This window comes from Calidris pugnax, unplaced genomic scaffold (genome assembly GCF_001431845.1).
Source record: "Calidris pugnax isolate Ruff unplaced genomic scaffold, ASM143184v1 scaffold24, whole genome shotgun sequence".
Classification (NCBI taxonomy): Eukaryota; Metazoa; Chordata; class Aves; order Charadriiformes; family Scolopacidae; genus Calidris; species Calidris pugnax.
Genome location: NW_015090922.1, coordinates 20,293,558 through 20,319,069, shown reverse-complemented (window position 1 = coordinate 20,319,069; position 25,512 = coordinate 20,293,558). Strand labels below are relative to the sequence as shown.

Genomic DNA, 25,512 nt, shown 5'->3' with positions numbered 1-25,512 from the left:
CTTTAGTATTCTAATACTAAATGCCCCCTTTCCCTCTTTGTAAGCTTAAAAGGGGAGACTTGCCTTTGAGCTTCTTATAATGGCTAATGTCTAATAATTTTATTGACAACTTGGGCTAACCATATACTCTTTCATCAGCAGATCATGCCAATAGTAGGTGAATTCACAAGCTATGTAGAATTCACCTTGTTTCTCTCTGAAATTTTAGATAAGAAAAATCAGTTTTCATTTGTGATGTAAATGTCAATACAGAAATAAGCAGCATTCAATTGCATCTTTTAATATGTAAACTAACTTACCTATCCAAAAAGCAACATCTTTTTATGCAGTCTGTTATGTAAAATATTGTAATTGGATATTTAATTAGCAGTAACCAAAGGAGCTAGTTACCCATTTAAAAGAATTTAATTTAAAATTTATTAAATTAGTATGGTTTTTGTTTCTTTAAAGGAAATGCAGATATTTCCCTGGGTGATAGATACACTAGCATCAAAATACAGTTTTTGGTAATTGCATTTGGCTGAGCTCCAGGCCTCCATGAGATGCACTCACCTAAAATACGCTTTGGAAGAAACACGGCTGTTCAGAAAGATGCTTTTATACATATTTTACTTTGAAGTATGGGAGTAACTCTTTTCAGGAGGGCACTAAAGCCCTGCGAGAATGTGTGCAAACAATTTGCTGAATCAGGAGTCAGCTTCTCAGACTACTAACAAAACTTTTATTCTGACTGCAACATAAAATACCTGTCCTTTACGGGAGCACATTTTAAAGCATTAGGTTACCACATTATCAAATCACAGTGCCTCCACCCCAGGCTGATGCTTTGAATCATTTAAAAACGCTGGAACTGTCTTTCCTGTTGCACTTAGGTACTGAAACTTGTCCTGGCATTGGACCAAAGAAAGAAGATAAACAGCTGAACACTAGTTCTCCAGGTGATAACAAAAGCGAGACACAGACGGAGGCAGCAAGCCTTTGGGTAGCTGCAGGAAAGGACCACATGGAGGAGCAGCACTGCAGTGCTGAATCAACATTGGAGCCACACACCCAGTCCACAGGGACAGTGGGCAGGCCTTCTTCGGGCTGTTTATCATCTGGGGATGCCGGTAAAGACAACAGTTTGCAGCCGAGAGAAAGACAGCTCTCCAAGGATGCAGAAAAAATAGAACGTGCAGCTGGGGAGCCTGGAGTGCAACTCCCTCCTGAGCCAATGGTAGATGCTTTGGTTTTAACAGATGCTGATTATATGACTACTGATCTGGTTCCTGCTGATAAAGATGTGCAAGCTGATAGAAATCTGCTTAGATCAAAACATGCTGCTGGCTCTTCAGAAGTTGCTAGTGGCCAGCTCGGAAAGAGTGATTTAAAGCAGCAACAGAAACAGCCTGATGATGGTGATGATGATGAAAAATCTTTGCAGGACAGAACTGTATCAAATGTATGCACTGGATGTAATGAAGTGTCTGAGCATGAGAGTACTGCCCATTCACAAGTATGCAAGGAAATAGAGAGAACAGCAGGACACAGCGAGAAGGTAAATAATGAAGAGCAAGAAGATTTATTTCTCAGATTTTTAAATGGTAACATAATAGACACTGAAGAATCATTTGCAAACTTAGCAAACCAAGAGGACTTTGACACAGTTCCAGATATTTCACCTGAACGAGCATCTTGCAACTCACTGGAAGCTTTATCGTTAGATGACAGCTTTTCTTCTCTTGATGAACTTGCAAGAAGAATAGAGATTGCTGAGGTAAATACTGTGAATCCTATAAAATCTTCTGTGTTTATAGCAATTAAAATATTTTAGATATTTCCAGCTTCAGAGCGTGTTAAATATTACCTCATATATCACTTTTTTTAATCTGAAAAGAAATCTGTACTTATTTAATTGTTCTGAGTTAATTCAGAGAAAAGTTTCTTTTTGCCTGTTTGCTGCTTCCACAGCAGTGCTCTGTGTTTATAAAAAAGTTAGATGGATTTTTACATATGATAGTAAGTACCTTTTTTTTTCTTTCCTTTTTTTTTTTTTTTATTCTAACAGAGACTGTTAGGACATGAGCTGACAATTCCTGTATTCCTGTTAAATCACTGTTTCACATCAGAGATCTATATAATGCCTGTGATGTAATATGAGGTTCATTTCTATTCATAGAATAAAATCTGCTTTACTGTTCTGATTCCTTATAGGTGATAAATACATATGTGATGATCTCTGTATATGAATGTATGGGCTTCTAATTTTGCCAAGTTTAGGCAGTTTTGTTGTTCAGCCACACCTAAGAAAGAAATTCTAAGCCTGAACCCACCTTTCTGAAGCACTGCTGATAGGCCATAATAAGGATGAGTGCTTTATAACCTAAATTACTCTTCTGAAAATATAGAAGATGTATTGCTTTTTTGGAGAATGTGTGATCACATCTTTACTTTATTTGTGTTGTGGTTTTGGTACATCTGCAACCATGGGACCTTAAAAGCTGCTTCTTTAAATGAAAAAATGAGATTATTGTGAAATTATGTGATTCCACATGCTGGAGGGGGAACTCTTGTAAAAAGGTATCCTTTTAGTTCATCTCTATTTTTCATGCATTTAACAATACAACATCCCTTGGCAATAAAGTAACAGTAGTTCTGTATGGATCAGAAGGTTAATGCACAGACATCAAGAACCCGTGATCACTCGGGGACGGCAGCCAAGCAGGGAACTAAATACTGGGGATCCATGCTGATGTTATTACATGTTTGGCAAAATCTCCAGAGCTGGAAACAGCGCGTTTTGTTTTTCCTCCCCACCCAAACAGCTTATCTCCTTTCCGAGATCATTTATCTTGACTTGTCCCTAAAACACCTTGTCTTCCTGTAGGGTACCAGAAATCATACCACTTTACCAGGACTGATGGCCATGTGCACAAAGTTCTACACAAGCTCTTGACAACACGCAGATGTGGAAACCCACATACATGTAATCAAACTTTTGCACTAAATCCACTGGCTTGTGTTCACTTAGAGGATGGTTTTGAAAAAGAGCATTTTTGTTGACAGTCTGTGCTAAGCTCATATACATGTATAGGAGGAGAGTAAGTTAAAAATCATCCCTCAGGATTAGTCTTCTTTTGGGCCACCTGAAAGTTCAGCATTTTAAGCTACAGGAGAGAACGGTTGTATTTCATGTAGAAAAATCCTAAATTAGTCCTACAGCAACTATTTTTAAATTGGTATGTTTGTGCCATTTACATTTTAGAGGATGGGATAGGAAGCAGCATATTGATACTGTTAGGAAAATGATGCTTGTATTGATTGCCCCAGTGACTGATGATGATGCTTTACATGGAATCTAGTTCCATTTCTAGTTTGCTGTCGTGATGCTAGGACTGCCAGTACTCTGATGGCAGAGTTAAGTCTCTGGAGAGGAAAAGTACCTTAAGTCTTTCCGTAGCACTTTTTCTGGCCATATAAGGCATGATGTTGGCTGGCAGTGGTGGGAGCCTTTTTGAATCGTTCTTCACAAGAGGCCTGTGTGTGATGTAGGGGATGTAAATCAGGGAGAAGAGAAGCAGCATTAGTCTCAATACCAATTAAAATTTGTACTGTGCATCATCTGGGGCTGTTTTGCAATACCTGAAATTTCTAGGTGCAGCAGGGTGAGCTAAGGACAGCACAGCAGCTTGTATTGTTTCATTACAGACTTATATTTTGTTTTTCCAGTTAATCTTACCACCTACCGTTGCCCTAAGGGTTGCTTTTTCAGAGCACCTGCAGCTTCCCTGCAAGACACTAGGAACTGAGAGAGTTTGGCACCCCTGAGAAAGTGGCACTGTAACTTGCTTTCACTGATTTTGTCTTAGTGCTAAAATACGCTTCCACTGATGTTTTGACAAGCAGACTGATCTTTGTACCCAGCCATAGCATTACATCCTTTCTTGTCCTCCTGATGCCTTTGACATTGCATTGTTTAGGCTGTGGCCATCAAATAACATGACAAGGTTTTCATACAGTAGGTGTGAAAGAATACCTAGAAAGTGCATTGGTAGCCACATGAATGAAATGAAATTAATTACATTAAATGTGCCTGTGTGACTGTTAAAAAACAAAACAAAAAACCATAAATCAATTTGACTGCAATAAAACTTGTGGCAATTTTGGAAATACTCCATGACAAATAAGTTAGAATGGAAGGCAGAGGTAAAGATTATTTTGAAATAACCTAAGTACAAAAATCATATGGTAGGACAAAATTTCATTATTATTCTTCAATGGAGGTGTAATATTAATTTATTGAAAATGAGGAAGGTTAAGTACATATGTGTGTATTTACAGTTAGAAAGTTTTGTTTGAGGCTGTATTGAGATCAAAGAATCACCTTGTAGTTCTGTAATTTAATCTTTTGTGTCACTTTTTTTTAGTCTACAATTTACAATAATAATTACAGTCCACTAAATTCTGACTGGTTTAAAAAATTCCAAAACTAAAATAGTACTTCACATATTGTACTGTGCCTTATACTGGATATTTCTTCACTAGTACGAACCATGCATGACAACGTGCAAACGATGGGAAATCACTCTCATTTTATAGAAACTAGATTCATACAGCTAACAAAGAGCTCTGAAGCAGTGTCAGTGGTTGGCAGCAACATATAGCAGACGTGTAGAACTTCTTAGATCTCTTTCCTATCATTTCTGTGAGAATGAAATGACACATCTGCAGCCAAACAAACTGTAACCTCAGTAATGGAAGTTGCATTTTGCCATATGAAATAAAAGTTTATAACATAAGCTCTTTATCTAAGTGACGATTAGGGAAATGAGTAAAATCTTAACGTTTTTCCTTGTTTGAAAATTATCATCTGAAATTTCAGAGAGCAAAGATAGTGAGACTCTCTACCACAACATAAGATAATAGCTTTTAGTTGGCACTGTTTGTACGCCAAGACTTTAAAAGTACTGAGTATATACTGACTAGCAGCCAATTTGATTGCAGAAATGAAGTCTCCACCTATCTATACTAGGTTGGGAGACAATGCCATGTTGAGATCCCCCATTCTCTCAAATGGCTTGGGTCCTGTAGTTTTGAGTTTGCAAGAATTATGCTTCCATACGAAACGCTTACGTGGTATCGGAGCTATTTATTGCTGTATAAAGGAGCCCCAGTACTTGCATGGCCAGCGTCTCAGCAGAAAAATGGTTAGAGTCTGATGCTGTGGTATGAATACTGAATCTGCCAAGGTAGTTCTTTTCTTTTTTTTTTTTAATAACTGAATTTCACTGAATTTTAGAGTTGGAAGGGACCATAGAGATCATCTAGTCCAACTCCCCTGCTAAAGCAGGATTGCCTAGAGCTTGTCAGAGCATGTTACTCAGGACTGCATCCAGGCGGGGCTTGAAAATCTCCAAAGAAGGGGACTCCACAACCTACCTGGGCAGGCTGTTCAGGGCTCTGACACCCTCACTGTGAAGAAGTTTCTCCTCATATTTGAGTGGAACCTCTTATGTTCCAACTTGTGCCTGTTGCCCCTCGTCCTCTCACTGGGAACCACTGAAAAGAGGCTGGCTCCCTCCTCCTTCAGCCCCCCCTTGAGATACTTGTCAGCATTAATAAGTTCTCTTTTGCAAAGTCAAATTATTCATGTATCTAATGCATTTTATTAGTGAATGGTTTTGTCTGCTGCTTATAGCTTAACCCAGGGCAGTCTTACATTTTGTCTGTTTGTCATACAGTTATGGATTACTGCTTAAAAAATAATAATCTGGTATTGCTAGAAATAAAACTGTAGGCTTTTGCCAAGTAGCTGAATAAGGAATACAGCCCACAGAAGAATATACAAACAAAACTCTTCCTTGAGTAGCTCTCTGCATCAAGACCAAAATACTTCATAAAATGAACTTTTCGTCCTAGATCCCAGTTTGCAGTGCCTCTGATTTTGTGGGTTTGATTTACTTCTATATGCCATGAATGATTCCAATAGTCAATTTTAATATGTTTTCTCTGAGAGCTTGAAGTACTTGACCTTATTTTCACGGTTTTATCTAATATGTTTATAAATATCTATACATATTTGGCAAAAATATGCATAAGAAGGTTTTTTAGTATTTTATTATCAAATGCTATTTTAAACAGAGAAGAGACCAGTAGTAACTAGAGCTTATTTTTTCTTACTTTGTAGCCAGGATGCTAAACTTTATCCAAAAAAGTTTAAAACTTTTCTGTTAAGCAGAATCATTTTGTATTAATAGTGGTAAAAAGAGAAAAACTAAAATTTTTAACAGTTCTAGTTAACCAACATTCATTGTTGCTTTCCTTTTTTGACTGCTGGGCAAAATGCCACCACGTACCTGTGTGCCACTTTCAGTTCCTGTACAATAATTATAAAAGCTCTGGTCAAAAGATTTTTGTGAAGGCCAGCAGAGCTGAGTGAGTAAACTCAGTTACATAAATGTTCCAAGAGCATCTTTTCTGTAATTATCTAACTTAGAATTAAGAAAATGTTCGGTGTTTCAATAGGGTCCTTTATGTAGGGGGTTTTCTTATGTAACGCAGAGCTGTTTCAGTGCAGCCTGGTTGCAAGCCTACGTTTTTCCTCCTGTGGTTCAAGTCAAGCAGAGGCTTGACTTGTGGTCAGCTATATTAACCACAGTTCTCTCATTAACTTCCAATTTAAATAATGTATTTCGCCTTTTAAAATTCCTCCTGCCTCCTAAAGACTGGGATGGAAAACTTCAAGTCTTGCATGGCAGCTAAGTTCCCTCTTCTTGGATGTTTAATTATTGGGAGATGGATCTACTACAATCAGTTTGTATATTGCTTTGAAATCTTTCTAAATGAAAAATATGGTAGAGAAGTACATTCACAGCTGTTTTAATTGAATGAGATTTTATTTGTAGCAAAATGGACCCTATTCTTACATGACAAACTTAGAGTAATGGCATTTTTATGACTGAAAATAGGAAAAAATATGGTGTTTGCATTAAATACTTTTGAGCTGCAGATGAAGATATGGTGGAGAAGAAGGTGTAAATAGTGCTTTTTGCAGAACTCCATATTTTTCTGTTTGCATTTTAACAATAAACTGTATCCTAATTAGGAGGCATACCTTTGTAGGTCAAAATAAAAACCTTAATTACGTGACTTGTGAAATTCAGAGGCAGATGAAATACTCTAGGTGTGAATTACATATCACCGAGGGGAGACATTCTTGAAAATATGGTCTATGATTTTGTCAGGAGTAACACTAGCCACACTGATTTTTTTTGTAAAATCAAAAGCCCTCGCTCCCCCTTTTTAAGCAAAAGAAGATCTTCAGAGTAGAGAAACCTGTGCTGTGTCAATTAGTTCTTTATAACTTTGGAAGTAAATCCCGAAACAGACGTATAGGCTAACAGGGAAAGTAAGTGAACCTTATTGTAGTGAGACTTTCCTTCACAAGCCTTTTATGTAACTGTAATCACTGAAACATGCATTTCCACATAATCCTGTCAAAGAGAGCCCTCTGGTTTTAAGCTTGGAGAAGACAGAGCTTGTGACACAGTCATTCAAAAATCACCAGGAGTCAACAGCCAAAATGATGTATCTCAGTTTGAAATTACTACTTGCACAATGGACCACCACCTACTAATCTTGGTGCAGACTGGTACGAGCACCCCGCTGTCTCTGGGTGGCATTCCCACCAAGGGCAGTCCCAGCCACTCGCAAACACGTGTGCCAGGCAACAGCCAGCCTGCTGCGGGGGTGGTGCAGGAGGAGCCATTGATCCTCTTTATGAAAGCAATGCCCTACACAGAAGCTTAAAATAATCTACTCTTTTAAAGGACATAATTTCATCTCTGCCCTCCCAAATAAATAAGTCAAATTAATGCACTCCTACATGATCCCCCTTCCTCGTCACAACAAGGAAGCATAAGTGTTGATTCTCTGGCTGGCCTGATAAATTTTCATGGCAGCTCTGCAAGGCTAATTTAACATTACCAGTAGAAGTTTCACCCCAGTGCACTTGTATGTTGTAATGAGACACTTGGTGGGCTATTATTTCTGGTTCTTTTGTGCCAAATAGTGGTCCTTCATATGTTGACTTAAACAATTTCTTTCTACCACCTGCACACTTTCACTACTTTGTAAGTACTTTATTGCATTGTTTCATTAAATAATCCATTCAAGCTCTTGAGCACATAATCAAAAGGGAAAGTGAGTATCAAAAGGGGAAGTGTGGCAGAGCTCAATTTTCACAGAATCATAGAATGGTTAAAGGTGGAAGGGACCTTAAAGATCATCTAGTTCCAACACCACTGCCATGGGCTGGGACACCGTCCAGTAGTCCAGGTTACTCAAAGCTCCATCCAGCCTAGCCTTGAACACCTCAAGGGATGAGGCATCCACAGCATCTCCAGGCAACCTGTTCCAGTGTCTCACCACCCTCGCAGTAAAGATTTTCTTTCTGGTATCTAATCTAAACTTCCCCTCTTTCAGTTTAAAACCATTACCCCTTGTTCTATCACTACAGTCCCTGATAAAGAGTTCCTCCCCATCTGTGAATTGCTTAGGGCAACATTATTTGTCCAGTTGAGGGCTATAAAATACTGCCAGACTAGAGACCTACAAATGTAGTTGTGACATTTACCAGTTAAAAATGCTTCAAAGGCTAAATGCCGTAGTTGGTACAGTTCCTGTTGGACTGTGCTCTGCCTTTCACTGTGTTCAGTGCACCATCTCTCCGGTTGCAGCATGCACCGATGCATTACATAAGGTTGTAGCATGAAACAAGTTTAGGGGCCTAAGTTATGAAGTTACTTTTTTCTGTTTTTCTTATAATTGCAATACAAACAAATTCTTATGCATGATCTTCTAACTTGAGTAGATTATTGGGGGGAGTCAAGCAGTCAGTTGTCTGCAATTACAGAGTTATCTGGAAAGCTGCTTTTCCTCCACCTTGATATTTTGTGGAAATTATAGGCATTTGGGGGTCGTCATCTACATAGATGAGTTGCAAACTCAGTTGCAAATGTGATATGTTTTCTTATCTATAGCACAAATGTATATAGCTTTCTTTTCAATATAACAAACATTATTGCTGATCTACAGAATAAGTTTTTAAAAGTGCTACTCAGATTTATGAAGAAGTGACAGATTTTTTTTCAGGTAAAGATGATCTCAAGATAAAAAAGGGCATGTCTAAATATGCTTCCTGATTTAATTTCTATTTATCTCTAGCACATCAGGTACAGCTTCCTTAGGAAAGCATTTTTCTCCTGTCCCCTACTTTAATTTCTCTAGTAACTAGGAAATTACAGACTGCTCAGGCTGGTGTAACATCCTAGTATGGCTTAGCGTATATGCTTGCAGCTGAGCCAAATGATGTAGCAAAGAAAAGAAAAGTTATGGTTTATTGACTTGTTGGCTGTATCTCTGTTTGTGCAAGCTGTTTGGGTGACCGGCCTGTAGGGAAGGACTTTTGAACTGCTGCTGTATCCAGAGAGCTCATTACAATGTGGAGCTGAAATCTATCCAGAGCACTGAAGCTTTTTTTTTCCCTGGTGTTCTCTCTTTTTGGTTTTGTGGCCCCACTGTAGCTTGTTGTCCAAGCTGAGGAACCAGTTGCAATGCTGGAAAATAAAACTCACAATAAATATTTGATAGCCTCTGCAGGATTATATCTTTGGAGAGGCAACAGCAATGCGTCATTGACTTCTTATTGCCCTCTGATGATGGTGGGTTTGACGTGAACCCTCCTCACCACTGCCTCAATGCATGTGATATAATAACATGATCTTACACAGGAACTGTTGCAGTGAATACAAAATATGTTAAGTGTATGTGTATTTAACTTTGCTAGCAACGAAGGGCAAGTGGTGTCAGCAAACAGCAGAATGATATTGCAGCTGTCCTGCACGTTAAGGAATCGATGTATTCAAGAAGGAGGTTTCACAAGTGCTGCAATGTTTAAGAAAAGTAGAGTAACAACCATTTTTTAACTGTTAAGTTCATTTCCTCTTTAAAGTCATTATTAAATAGATCTCATGCTTGGATTTCTCACGCCTCTTGTGCCACTCACTGTCTTTCCTGATAGATTGCCCCAGCGGAAGGATTGGTGTCTATACTAAAGAAGAGAGATGACAGGGAAGGAAAAACAATTACTCAAGTCCAGCAAAGGCAAACAAAGAGAAGAGTGCGATTCCAAGAAATGGAAGACACATTGGATCAAGGTAATTTAAAGCTGTTAATTCATAGGTTGCATTCTTGGGTTGCAAAGTGGGCATTCATTGTACGTACTGTCTTGGCTTTTTAAAACTGAAATACTAAGTGAAGGTGACTGATCGAAGATTATTTTATACCATGTTTGGTATTTTTGAGGTTTAGTGATTGAACAGGAAAGTTGTTCTTGTTGTTATCATTATTATTATTAAATCTGATTCCAAACACCAGAGAAAAGTGCTTGAATGTTTTCTTCTTTCTTCTTTTTTACCCCGTTCTCTACTCCCTGATGTAGAGTGAAGGGAGTTCAGAAATTTTCTTAGTCTCTTCAATCTGACAGAAGATGGCATACAAGTTACCAAGGCCAAGCAAGGTTGTGAGGATATATCAGTACCCCTGCAACCTCTTCATTGCTCTTACTCTGGAATAAAAAATCATGTAGAGAGTTATCACAGAGTAAATGGGATGGAAAATAACCCTTCACATTAGCCGACCCTGAAGGTTTTGTCTCTATCCCTACAGTCAAAATGTGAGAGTAAACACAAACAGTTTGTGGTAGCACAATCAGTGTCAGTAAAATGAAGGAAGAATATTTCCATTTGATTTAGTTTCATTTCAGCTATTTCCATGAAGGAAGCCTTTGATTGTGTGACATTTTCATAGTTAAGTGTATTTTGCTTCAGTGTGAAATGACTCCACAAGTGATATCAGCAAGGACAGGTAAACAGGTTGCAGAAATGAAGCTGTATAATTATCTAGGTTTCTGAAAAGACTGGGTAGAGAAGCATACAGTTCCTAGTATGTATTATGGTCAGTTTGACATGGTGAACATTATTAAGTGTGTTTATCTGCTGACCCATTCATGGTAAAAACCTGTCTCAGATTTTCTCACACACATTCATATTGCTTTGTATATAGACAGTCCTTTTTCACCTTTTCTTCTCTTATATTGACAGATGAAGTAGCTGGTGGCTCCTGTATTTTGCTGATCCTGCTGTGCATAGCGACTGTTTTCCTCAGCATTGGAGGAACTGCATTGTACTGCACCTTCGGTGACATGGAATCCCCTGTGTGTACTGATTTTGCAGCCAACATGGATTTCTATTATACCCAGATATTGCAGCGTATGGAAGAACTTAAACACTGGATAGCCTTCTCATAGTTGAAATAAGCAGAGACAGCACATTGAGAGATCACCAATGGTTACTGGAGAGGGTAGAAAAAAATTGTGATTTCAAGTTCGCTAACACTTGCCACCTGCAGGTGATGGGTATTTGATGATGTACTTACACTTTTACTTAGAAATCAAGAAAATTCTAGTTTAGCAATCAGGTGGCAAAATGTTCACGTCTTAAGCTGTAGCAGTGTGGTATGGGAGAATAAAAAGTTATTCTCTTCACCCTTTTGAGAGTAGGCAAGTAGCTTTTCAACAGCTTCAGCAAGTAAAGAAGAAAGAAGAAAATGAACCGTCTTCTACATGCTCTCCCATTGCCACACATTGTGTAAGCAATCTCTGGAAGCTTAGTAAAAGGACAGCTTTAATTTACAGCTGTTTGTGCAAAAGTGTTGCCTCCAGCTATCATGCAATAAGTCTGTGTTTTATGGAAACATTATTTTTCTTCTAAGTCTTACTATTTTTCTCTGTTTTAATTCTCCTGGTGAGCCGTGTAATTATTTGGGTGGAGTGAGAAGAGCGCAGTGGCATTCATAGAGCTCTCATTTGGTGATTAACAGGCTGACCCTGTTTCTCATAGCTTATGGTGAATATCATGAGTTGGATAAATCTGCTGGCAGATTTCACTAAATTTCCTGGGACTGTGCTCCCAGTATTGTGTGGGCTGTTTTAGAAATGGAAGGTTAAAAAAAGAAATCACTGGTCTCATTAAACACAGAAGCAAAAGTAAGATGTTTAGTAAATTAGTTGTGTTAAATAGTAAAGTGGCTTTTGCCAATTTTAAATCACCTGGTAGCAGGTGTGGGGCTAACTGGGTTTTCTGTCCAGCTATGTCACTGACTTGCAGTAATCACTTTGTGCCTCAGTTTCTCCTCCATAAATGGAGAATAATGATCCTTGCCTTTGTCTGTGAATATTTATTACAATTAGGGCTCACGTCTGATTCATCCCAGATGAGCGCACAGGATCACTGAACTGTGTGGCTGCAGCCTCTCTCAACGAGTGAATGCTTATGTAAAGTGGGACAGATCCAGCGGAAGAGATTCGGAGGCTCGCTGCAGATCCGCGGCACGCTGGTAGTCCAGGGCACTCGGTCCAGCAGATAAAGCACATTTGCATCTATTTGCCCTGCGGTTCTGAGGCCTGTATTGTAAAATCCGTTCTTTTTCTATCAGCTGTACAAACAAATTTAAATCAGTACAAAGAGTCATTTTAAGTGGGTATTTCTACCACTTGGTGCTCAGCCCTCCCTGTGTGGGATGCAAGAGAAACACTGACCTGACTGTGAAGGTGAGAATTAAATACACGGGCCTTTGGCCCACACTCTGGTCAAAACACGAGAACTGTTCTTGCACGGAGCGTAACAGCAGTTCCACAGAACTGCTGAAGGTGTTAGTGTGAAACGATTCCTTTACACCTCAGGAACAGCATTTTTGAGGGGTCCACTTCACTCCACTCTGTGATTTCCTGCTTACTACCATTGTATGATCCGGTGTGTTCAGGTTTAGAATATTATTTTGTAAAATACTATGAAATGAAATCTTCAAGATACTGCTCAGAATTATAACATTAAATGATCGTGCTTTCTGGCATTTGCAAGCAAATTGTCCCTCTAGTGAGCTTGATTGTTCCTAATGCACTGTTATACTTAACAGGTTTTTAAAGTGAAAGTTAAAATCATTTTTTTCTAGAATAAATTGCATGTATGATTTCTCTTTTTTGTTTTCACTCTGGAGGCTCCTTAGGGAGCCTCATGTGCAGCTTTATATTCAACTAGCAAATTTTAAATGCCCAAATTAATGAAAACTTTCGCTTTCAGAATGAAACTTGAGAACAATAGTTTGGTATAGTTTTTGTTTGTTGTCCTCAGAGTATTATAATGCTGGGCTAATCTAAAGGAGAAAGGGAAAGACACTTTTGTATTTTAAAGTGTTACTGACTGGTTCAGTTTATTTCAAGTCTGGGTTTGTTTATTTATTTAGTTTTTCTTTTGAAGAGAATCTTAATTTTCTTTTTTGGTAATTTACTCACAGAGTAATTATAAAGCATGCATTCAGTTAAAATATGTATTTATAGTGACTATGTAATTAGAATATATTTTGGGTTTTTGTAACTTTGCATTGAGTCCTTCAGAATATTAAGTTTATTCCTAAAAAGACAACTGTTGAAAAAAATCTTTTTAAGTTTTTGTGCACTTCATCACCAAAAAGATCAAGAGGTATATATAGAATTATTTATTCAAAAGTATATGAGATATGGGGATCAAAGATCCTCTACTTCTAGGTTCATTTAATTAAAACTATTTTAAAATAATTATTTTATTTAAAACTGTAAAGCTATTTAAAGTCAAAGCAATTTTTAAGCAGTTCAGTTAAAATCAGTGGTCCAAATCCTGGTATATTCACTTTGTGCTATATTCCCAGTGCAAAGACTCACTAGTATCAGCAGAACTGCTTACAAGAAGATCATGAAGAGGTTGGGCACCACTCTACCAACACATACTCGACGAAAACTGAGCGACCAGGCATTCTGTGTAACTCAGCTACCTTACTCGTGTGTTGTAACGTGGAGCATCTCTCCAGCCTTCTCAGCCTATGCCAAGGTACCACACATCTCTCGGGATTTGAGGGAGCAGAAGGGGCACATACGCACAGGCTGCCTGGCTCCTGATCTGAGCTGTTCACTCCTCAATCGAGTGGTTGCATCTGGATCTAATTTCCATTGGCATTCCTTTATAAAAAGATGATGGTACTAATTCTTGCTTCGTGTGACAGTTCTGTTAGTGCAAATAGTTTGCATGGTCTGTAGTACATTATCAAAGTTGCAGCTACCAAAGTGACAAAATGTGCTTTGCGTTGAACTCCAAAGAGTGTGCAGGTAGGCCTGATGTTGGCCTTCCTATATGCTTTGTTCTCTTTAGATTGCTGGTGACATTGCTTCCACCTGGGTGACCTGAGGGGTTTAGGATCTTATGGTCAGGTAAATCTGAGCTAAAAGAAATGGTTGATTTGAACAGTTATTCCTCTTGCTTGAGGTAAAATAATACTGAGAAACAGCTAAGACTGTTACAAGTAGGAAGAAAACAGAGGAAAAAAGCTTCCCCCACGCCCCGCTTTGTGCATTTTAAAGACCTTTGTTATAAGGGTTTTTTTTTATTCTGTTTACTTCCCTGCCACTGTCTTCATGGCTGTTCTGCTTGGCAGTAGGGGAAACATACTCTGCCAGCGTAAAACCATTTGTAGTTGGTAGGAAAATTCAGGGTTGACAGTAGCTAAAAGTCATTTCTTAAAATACGACTGGATTTCAGGCTGATAGTGTACCTTCAAATAAGTTGTGGCCACTTAACCACCTGCAGCACTCTACTAGAAACCTCCACCTTCCAGTATATTCTCTGAGCATAATTATTTTGAAGACATATTCGCAACAGAGCAAAACCAACAAGACTTTTGATGTAGATTAACCATACGCTGCCAAAAAGAGCTTCCTGATGATGTAATTAACACCCTCATGCCAAATAGCATAGACTACACCAAGAAAAGCACTGTGCTGTATCATAGCCACACTATTCTACAGGCTTGTTTTCAAGTAAGTTCAGTAAGGAAGCAGATATTTCACAGCCCAGAGATGCCAGCAGAAGTTCGTAATCTAGACACAGCCCATGTTTTAAAACTTTTCCAGTATCTTTGCTTTTGTACTTGGAAAATGCATAGCCCTGGTGACAAGCAGTAGGAAGTAGTCTAACAAAAAGGGGAACTCTTGTTTAGGGTTTTCACGAGTAAACAGCAAGCTTGAACTATCAAGCAGAGTAGATTGGAAGTCCAGATTCTTGTGTGACTGGGTACTGCTCCACTCAATAACCTAAAGGGATGTTACCCTCCTAAGAAGACGTTTACCTACTTTGTACTGTAATGTAAATCAAGACCATCAAAAGGACTAATAACTATTTGTAACAAATTTAACTTAAGCTTCCTTTAGCGAAAGGAGTAAATAATTGTGTTTGAAACTGTCACCCAGGCTTGTAATTTAAATACTGTAGCAAAAAAAAATAAAAACTGTCCCAAAGAAAATATATGAACCTTTTTGGGTACTGTGATTTCTAAATGTGTAAAAAGACTGAGAAGATTTTCTGTGGAATTCAAGTAAATGAGCAGTACCTCCAATAAGAATTTCATGGTCAAACCCAAACCAGAATGGAAAATGAGGTAAAACGCATAAGGTTTGTTATGGTTTTTGTTGTAATGCAGTCTTCCTGGGTGGATTGGTTTGTCTTTGCATTAATAGCTAAACAAAAGCCCAGCTTCCTCACAGAGCCTGGTTCCTCTAGACAGGTGGGTTTAAAGTACTAAAATATTGCCTTCCTGCATCGTTCTGAAAACAAATCCACAGGCGGTAAGTTTCAGAATTCCTAGTAACTGGGTGGGTGACCTGGACAGAGGTCACAGGCCCGTCTGCTTTTTTGAGTTCAACTAACTAACTAAATAAATAAACCCCAATTCCGACGCAACCCAAGCCAGCAGCCTCTGATTTGAACAGGAGCATACCAAAGCTGTGTTATGCAACATTCCTCCCCCCCTCAAAAGCCATGGAATGAGGCCAAGCAGAATTTTAGACTGCTAAAAAAAGTAGTGAAATCCTAAGAGAAAATGAGGCGGTTTTATACATTTTATTTTGGTTTTGTTATCTTTGTGTTGTTTTCAAGTTGTTCTTCACAGTCAGAAAAAGTGAGAACTACAATGAAAAAGGAAAAAAAACCAACAGATTTTCATACAACTTCACTGAAACTTGTGAGATAACATTTCACAGCACCAAACTAAATCATAATATAATACCTGGCAACCTGAGAGCGTGGCCTAAGAGCGGTCTTTATACATAGAAGGAACGTGCTGTTGAAAACAGTTCTGTCAAGAATGACATTTGATTTCAGGAAGCGGCTGATCTTCCACTTGTGAGTCTTGATATGACTAACCAGAAGCGTTGCTAATCTTAAGGAACCCAGGGCAGCTTCTAGAACTGGTCAGTAAAATCTTTTGTCCAAAAGACAAGCTTTGCCTTAGGCTTTGGCATTGTAGACGCAGCTGGGCTTATTCAGTACTACTACAGAGTGAGTTCACTGAATCTGTGAGTGTGTTCACTGCTTTCATTCCTTGGTTCTCCTCAACAACCTTCTTGTGAAAAGTTTTCTATCCCTGCTTTTATGAGGAGCTGCTGCAGTCTCTATCCATGTTTTCACCCCAGTGAGTCCCCTCTTATTTATTCCTTTTGTCCCCCTTCCCCTTTACCGTTTCTTTCCCACTATGAAATAGCATGTGTTCTATCTTTCATAGGATCACAAGGTAATGGAGTTAGGAAGGGACCTTAGAAAGACTCTAGTCCAGCCTTCTGCACAAGGCAGGGTCATCTGAGATCAGACCCAATTGCTCACGGCTTTATCTAGCTGGGTCTTGAAACCTTCCAAGAATGGAGACTGCACAACCTCCCTGGGCATATTCCACTACTTGGCTGTTCTCAAGGTGAAAAAGTTCTTCTTCATACCCAGTCTAAACCTCTGTTTCAGTTTGTTGTCTCTCATCATCCTGATGTGCACTGCTGTGACAAGGTTCTTGGTAACCTCCTCATACTTCCAGTCTTCTCACTTTCCCATCCACAGCATGTTCCTTCCTGATAGGGATCCCACATTTAGACAGGGATCCTGTGTGCTTCTCCCTTTCCTCTCCCACCTTACAGTCTCAAATTCAATATCAAGATTTTGGAACCAGTGATGAGGCCACAGGCAAAACCAAAATAGCTATGACAACTACTATTACATTAAAAATGATCAGTGACCCTCACCGATCCATTAGAGTGTAACAGTGATTTCAAAACATACGCTGATTCTTGTACTACTCTTAAACAGCAGGTGTTTGAAGGATCATGCTGACTTCCATGTGCCTTAATAAAGTAATCTAAATATTTTTCTCTAAGATAACTGTCCAAAGAAACTCAAAATATTTAACTATAAGGTCTTTTTTTAAAAAATGAACTTTATGGACATTGCTTTTTTGAGGGTCCTTTATATCATTTGTGATTTGTATTATTTTGAATTAAACATCATGGTAATTCTTTGGCATAACATGAGCATAGGGTTTACTGCATTCAGGAATGTCCAAAAATTGTGTTCGTCTCTTGAAGAAAATTATGATGGGGAGTAAATGTGTGCTGTTTTACAGAGTTGCTCTGTGACAGTTAAGATGTTGCAGAATTGATATCAGTGAATTTCAACCAAAGGTCTAATTCTGCAGTTGGGTTCATCCTGAGCTTGTTTTTAAAGGCAAACACGCTAAAATAAAAAATTTAGAGACAGTACACCCAAAATTTTGAAGGCATGTATAATACCAGACCAAAGTTCTCCATTAATCTAAAATCGTTGAGCTGCCCTTTCTTGAAAACAAGCTTGAATCCAGCTTCACACAACAATAGATCAGTCAGCTCTCTCCTTTTGCCTTTTGCCAAGAAACTGTCTGGCAACGTGTCATCTTTTAGCCAAGACGGGCCCCTGATGTAGGACTCATTTGTTAGGCTGTTGGGGAAGTTTCCAGTAACACTTCTGTCAAATGATAGTTAGTGATTGTTTTCCATTTCATTGCCTGGCATTGAAAATGAGTTTAAGCCCCACTATTGTGCTTTCATGGAGTGATCAATTTTAAAGCTGTTACCAAAAACAACTTTCAGAGTGAGAGTCATCGTTTCTTTTTTCAGAAAGCGCCGTGTGCCGACTATTCCAATAAGAAAATTTTACTGGTTTCCCAGTTTTGCCAAAATATTACCATATTCCACAATGGCTGTGTGTAGTGCACAGAGGCAGTGCCAATGTAGTGTTTCCTATAGTGCACCCTTTCAGCTGTTCAGTTGGTATTCATTCTGTTCTCCTGAACTGGCAGCCTTGCATGAGAAGGTAATAAGCATCAGAAGTGGCAGTGAAAGCATGTATGCACTAGAAGTTAAGCAATATGAGGCTATTGTTACTTCCACTTAAGCCTTACACCTAAAAATGTGTAGTTTTTTTACTTTCATTTAGGAACCATTCATTATTTTTCCTTGACATCTTTCTAGTAGAGAGAGACAGCATTAAGCCAATTCCTCTGCTTCTTCTCCAAGAACTGGAATTGATGCCTTTGGCCAAAGAAAACATGAATCTTGCCACTCGTATGTGATGCCGAGAATCCTCATGTTTGTACAGCTTAATCATAGAATCATAGAATTACAGGATGGTTAGAGTTGGAAGGGACCTTAAAGATCACCTGGTTCCAATGCCCCTGCCATGGGCAGGGACACCTCCCACTAGATCAAGTTGCTCAAAGCCTCATCCAGCCTGGCCTTGAACACTTCCAGGGATGCGGCATTCACAACTTCTCTGAGCAACCTGTTCCAGTGTCTCACTACCTTCACAGTAAAGAATATCTTCTTGATATCTAATCTAAATCTTCCCTCTTTCAGTTTAAAATAATACTTACGGCTTTTCTGCCAGAATTGATAAATAGCCCCTGAAGCTATGCAAATAGCAAGAATATTTTCCTGACCTAGCTGAATTCAGCGCACTATAGAAAGGACTTGCAAAAGAGACTGAAAGGTTTGAATCACTAAGCATCTATACAGTCAATTTCAGCAAGACAAAATGTCAGCAGGTACCACCCTAGAAACTAGCAATGTTGCTCCAAAAAGGTCCACCATAATTAATAGACAAGAGTATATTTGAAAAGAGTTACAAAGAAAACAATTATATTCTGAGGTTTACCAGTGACTATCCAAAGATCTGAGGCTTTATGTACAGGTTAGTAAATGAAATACAGGGAAACAACTTCTGAAGGTTGTACAAAGGGAAAGAGTGAGTATATTATGGGCAAAAGGGTTACAGAAAGAATGTAAAAAGTTGATAATTTTTTATTGATAAAGGATGAAAAATATTTCTGATAATGATACCTCTCAGTGATGGGTGTTTTTTTCCAATCAGATCTTAGAGATACAGGGAAGAAAAAAAAAAAGCACAATAGTTAATGACATCAGGGAGGAGAGGTTCTAATGGTTAAAATATTGCTGAATTCTTTGTAGGACACCTTAGGAGGAATTCAAGTAGTTTGCACAAGGTCATGTAGCAGGAAGAAGCAAAGCAGGACCAGAGCTTATAAATCCTAACTTCTGATCTTCTGTTTGGTCCCAGTTCCCACTAAGACAATGCATATTAGGCAAGATAAATGAGTACCCTGTTGTTCACATTATCTTTGACTTCACACAGCTTTGAAGACTTTCTTTAAAAATATATTTATATTCTCATAAATTTTGTGGTGATCTTAAGGAGTAAAATCGATTCAAAAGATGAATTTCCTTTTTAGTATGCAGCACCAAGAACAAATGCCATTTTAGCATATTTTTAGTACTTGATACCATCATACCCATGGTAGCTTGTTGTTATTTACATGTATTACAACAAATTGCATCAACAGACCACAAGGGAACACATAGTATAATCCTATCATTAGCAGATGAGGCTCTACCTGTCTGTAGTTACTTCGTGTTTCACCATCTAACCCTTGCTACTTATGCTCTGTTAACTACCAGGAAAGTAACGATGCTCAGCGGAGCAGGCCCTATTGAAAAAACCAAACCACAACCTCCCAGCTTGCTATACACAATACCGATCACTGTGCCAAGAGTGAGGAAACGAAGCGATGTGGAAAGAAGTAGCAGTCACCAGATTCTGCCTCCCAGCAGCAAGTAAGTTCTTGTGAGGGGCAGAAATGTTTTGACCATAAAGTGGATGTTGTCATCACTGTCTGCAAATGTGAAAGATGAAAATAATTTCAAATGTTCTTGGCGCCTCTCAGAATGCCCTTAATAACCTTTTTTTCCTTTCAATTTTTGTATTATTGAAAGCTTTCCCTTAGCTGAAGGCAAAGAAGAAAATTAAGCAATGGAAATGTTGTTTAATTTTTTTTTTTTCATTTGGCATGTACTGTCTTTTTTATTTTTCTGTAAATAGGGCATAGCTATTCTGAGCCAATTCACTGCTGGGTAATAGCCTATGGTTTACCTACAAAGGCAAACTAGATGGCCATTAGCAATAAGTGACTCATGTATTATAAAACAGCCCCATTAAATAGAGCCATCTCTATCAACTCATGCAGTAGGATGATGAAACGATATTTTCAGTGAACTGGCTGAATTCTGCAATGTGGAGCCCACACACACTGTCAGCTCAGTCTGACACTTTGTCTTTGTACTGGGCCCTTTCACAGCTACAATTTCCCAGTACAGAGCAGCCAGGGAGGGCAAGTATTCGTCCCTTTGCTCCTTTGACTACTGAGATGACCAGCAGCTGCAGGGCTCTCAAAACCAAACAGAACAGCCATAAGTTTCAGTCATGAACCTCCCAAACAGCCTGTGTTTTCATACACTCCCTGCAGCTAGCGATGAAGTAGGTGGTAGGGGCCTGTAAGGAGTAAGGATGCATGCAAGCCTGGAGGAGATGTTCTTTGCCACTCTGTTGGAGAGCAGCAGCCATGACTGTGGGCCAAATGTTCAGCTAGCAGGAGACCAACCAGTGTCCTTCAGGACTGAGCCTGAGATTTTATTGTCCAGCACAGAAAAGACTGCACAGTATATCCTGTCCTTCCAGAGGTATTTCAAAGTAATTGCTATGCTGAGCACTCCCAAAAATGTTTTAAGAATCTAAACCTGCTCGTCTTCCTTAAGTAGACATATGTAGGATGAGCGACTGAAGTCTTTAGGATCCCACCACAAAGGTGTGATGGCAACTAGAAAAATACTTGCAGAAAGTTTTGAATGGAAGCAGTGCTGCTAGGACTGCCTCAGGATTTCAAAATCATTCAAATATGAACAAGAAGGGCAGATTTCAAACAGTTCCTTAAAGAAAAAAGGCTAAGCTCTGTGGCACTTACCATCGCAGAGCACTTAGCATCACAATCATGAATTAAAATATGGTTTAACAGGTTACACTACGACACAGACAGGACAATTTTAATTATTTTTTTTTTCTGGCTATTGTTCTGAACTGCACTGTTAATAGCAGACCACTTGCTTTTCAGTTCTGTCATATTCTTTTCTATTTTATTTCCCTCAAACCTTCATTCCTGTCTCTGAATGATATCCCTTTCAACCAATTGGCTTACTACTTTTTTGACATGGCCAGAAAAAGAATTTGCTGTGGCTGAAAAAGGCTGTTCTGTGGCATGGCTTGAAGTAGCTGGGAGATGAGTTGATTAAGCGATAAGAACACAAAACTGGAACTTGAGAGAGTTTTATTTAAGTGCCTGGTCTCCCACAAATTTCCTACATGGTCCTAAGCACATCACTTAATTCTCCTGTACTTCGGTACCCTGCCTATGTAACGGGGACAATCCTCCTTTTATGCTCCCTGGGGTGATGTAGCAATACATATTCTAATGTTCCTTATAGTGGGGTCATGGTGATCTCAGAAGTAAAACATTTTAAGCAATATCAGCAACGTGCTAATCACACTTTTTCTGAAATGGTTACTCTGCATTGTCTCAAGTAATTGCAATGAACCCTACATCTGAAAAAAGAAGGGAAGAAAATCTTTCTTGTTTTTCACTTTGTTTTTTGAGTTTTCTATGAATATGGCAGCTGTTTCAGAGGGGCTGTAGGAAAGAAATATTGAAAAACAGGAAAATACACTTTAGTATTCCTGCGAGGGTTTGTGCTATGCTATCAGGTGAAGAAATTGCATCTGTTTTTGTTTTTTGTGAGTTTTTTTAGCATTTTAATGACTATACTGTGAAATTTTACAGCTAGTTTAAGTGATCTGTAGAACTATAAACCGCTTTTGCATCCTAGCATTTACTTATAGGAGTGAGGGGTAAAACCATTGGCTTGATGGATTTCAGTATCCAGTATCTGCAGTTCTTCCCACCTTATACTATCTGCAGTGGAGTAGAGCTTTTAATGGTCTTAATATTACCAGTGGTTTCCTGGGGCAGGGGCAGGAACAGACTGTGGAAAATACAACCAGGTTTTTTTTAAAAGGTTTGAGAGAGATTCTGAAAGTCTGCCCCCCATATGCTATACATTTATAACAATTAAGCTTTTTGCTACTGTGTGACTCAGTGCAGTGACAGGATTAGTGGGGATTTAGTGATTTAGATATATTTAGTGATTTAGATTCTCAGGTTCACTGAAAAATTACTGTTCACTGGAAATCTTGCAAACAATGTGGGGACACTGACATAAAGGAAAAAATGAGCCAAATTAAGGTAGGGCTTCTGGTCCAAACACAACCTAGAAATCCCCTAGTGCAGCCACCTCCAGAAGCACCTTTCTGTCATAGATATTAGTTATGGAAACTGCCCTCAACTGCAGAAAGATTCAGGCATCATGCCTGCTGGTTCTGTGGTTTTCCCCTTTTTATAAGTGAATTCCTTGTGGGCTTCTGTGCAGAATGTAGAGATTATAGCTTTTGCCCATTTGCTTCCAAACACGTACCCAGGTGGTGGCAGAGAAAAGTGATGCCATCATAACCTCTTACTGAATATGGTCACAGCAGGTAGCACCCATTTTTCAGTGCCATTGTTACATTTCTGTGCATCCATTTTTTGGACCAATGCATGTCCTATTCTTTTCAGTTTATGCTGGGAGTACTAAGCATGGAGAAGCCACCATTTCATGCTGCCTATCTTTATGTCACATTGGAAAACCAGAAACAGACACTAGATGAATACTCCTATCAGCCCCTATTAAAATTCATGGTTAGATCTTCATGGGCTGAGGTACTTATCCCAGCGTATCTCACTGAGGTACTCCTTTCCAGCACGTGCCATGATTTACAAGGCACATGTGAGTAAATGGTAGAAAAACCCTTTAGTAGGGGGAAGAGAAGGATAGGTCATATAATTAGATGAAAATAGGTCATATGACTGGGATTTTCCGTGTGATGAAATACTCGTTGCTGCCAATTTATTCGAACTGGTGAGGGAGGAAGAAGGGATGTAACTGTATTGTCCTTTCTTCAGGCTATTTCTTGTTTCTCATTGTCTCTTAACCTCAAATATCACATTCTACAAAGTCACAGATTTCTGCTGCTTCTGTTACTGTGAGAAGCATTGCTTTTTTAAAGTAAATTACTGATAGACTAGGTTTGAAATGTCACCAGGACTGCATATTATCATTAAGAGAAGCTATTTGCTTCCTTTTGAGTTTTTCTCCTTAGGAAGAATTTTATTTAGGTGTATTGCAAATTTCAAAATTGTCTTCAGTCCAAGAAATGGCCCATGCATGGTGTCTGTACCTGGCCCACTAGTTTAATGTGCATTGTAGAGCAGCCTTCTCTCAAATTATGCAAACTTGTTGGCAGAGATCAAGTTTTCTATCTTTTAAAGGCAATACCTCAATATTTACAACAAAGCCTTCAAGCACTGTAGTTAAATTAGTGCTAATCCATCACTTCAAGTTAATAGTTTCATAAGCAGAACGTGATGTAGAGGAGGCATTTTAACTAAGACCTGAATCCACTCATTGAGTAAGGAGGGCAAAAGAATACTGAATAGCTTTCCAGTGACTGTATGAACAGGAGTCCTTGGAGACAACAAGGGTATGTTAATGTAATTAAAGACAACATCATTATACATAGGTACCAAAAGCTGAAATCACAAAATACAAGCAGCCCTATTTCTGTGATTTGAGGCATTGACTTCACAATCTTAATAAATACTGATCTTCAGGGAAGCAGCAAGAGCTGCATTACTTTAAAATATACAGTTCCATCAAAATCAGAACACTTTGAGTATTAGACCATTTTCTTCCAAAACATAATTATAGCAAAATGGGAACAAGCCTTTTGATAGTCCTACAACATCACATCCAGCTAGAGCTAAGCCAGAGATTTATATTCTCACAACTGTTCTTGTGCAGAAATTCTTGTGCAGATTTGTTATTGATCTTCTAATCTTGGAGGTATGCATTTTATTACTATTACAATTAGTGTTTAAAGCACGTGAGGTGTCAAACTAATTGGCAGTGCACAGGTCTTGATATCATGAGGCCTCTGGATATGCTTTACTTCTGGTATATGTCTACATCTCCGTAAACCAGAGCCACTGAGTACACAGGCGGACCTTGCCCCCTCTTCTTCCACCTCCCAGGTACATTGTACTTACCATCAGGGAATACCAGCGTAAGAGCAGCCCCACTCCCCAAGCACAGCACTTCTGACCTATACTTTTACAGGACATGGCTGGGGTGTAAGGGTGCTTAATTTTCTTCCCACCTCATAGTGCAGACCTATAGAGGAATTTAATTTCCAGTAGATTTGACACCCACCTAAAACTAGTACAATGCTTTGAGACACTCTTGACTTAAAAAAAAAGTACTAAATAAGCTAAAAAGATCGTACTGTTATGATTTGACACCAACGTGAATTAATTTCAAGCTATATCTCACTTTTTTTTGATAAAAGACATACTGAAAGAATTCCATAACTGGCTGCTATAACTTTCTTGTTGTTTCTATATCATACTATCCTGGTGTAAATTTTATCTCTCTGATTCTTGTAACACTGCAGTTCAGAAACTGGAAAGCAGCATGACACTGCCTAATTCTTTTTCATGACACTGACATCCTGATATTACTGGTTTTTCCCTTCCAGGTGGGTTAGCAAGAGAGGCTGGAAATCTATTTTAATAGCAGTTTCTAATTTTCCTGCAATTCATATTTTTTGTGCTGGCTGGGTAATTTAATTTGTTGTTGACCTAGTTCCAGTTATGAAAGATTAGACTGTTCATTATCACAGAAGTTGTATCCTTTGGCCCTTAAAATAATTAGACTTTTAAAAATATATGCTGTAGATTACTAGGAAATGTTACAATATTTTGCTTATTGAGTTTCTCATTTCATATGAAAACATTTTGTTTGTACACAGCCTGGATTATGATTCCTTTTTAATTGTAAGGTGTAATTACCACCAGGAAGGGTGACGCTAGAATTTAGCCATGAACTAGTATTTGATCAGCATTGCACATGATGTTGTTGTCACAGATACCATGGCTTCATTGCATGAATGTTTCCCTCCAGCAATATTGAGGCAGAAGGATCCACTGTAATTAGAGGTTTGAAACCTATGTTGTGTAATTGGTTCTGCTACACTACAG

The 25,512-nt window shown here is 38.7% G+C and overlaps 1 protein-coding gene and 1 long non-coding RNA gene across 6 annotated transcripts in view; one reads left to right on the top strand and one right to left on the bottom strand.

Moving 5' to 3' along the window:
- CNST (consortin, connexin sorting protein) overlaps positions 1 to 15,434 on the top strand; it is a 55,053-nt gene extending 39,619 nt beyond the window's left edge. For all 5 annotated transcript variants that reach the window (XM_014950681.1, XM_014950678.1, XM_014950680.1 and 2 more), the window contains 3 exons: positions 873 to 1,756; positions 10,061 to 10,196; positions 11,142 to 15,434. In XM_014950681.1, coding sequence (XP_014806167.1) covers positions 873 to 1,756; positions 10,061 to 10,196; positions 11,142 to 11,347 — 1,226 coding nt within the window. In that variant the 3' untranslated portion in view covers positions 11,348 to 15,434. The remainder of the gene's footprint in view (positions 1 to 872; positions 1,757 to 10,060; positions 10,197 to 11,141) is intronic.
- Positions 1 to 25,512, bottom strand: part of LOC106893075 — a 49,066-nt gene that overhangs the window by 11,253 nt on the left and 12,301 nt on the right. The window lies entirely within an intron of this gene.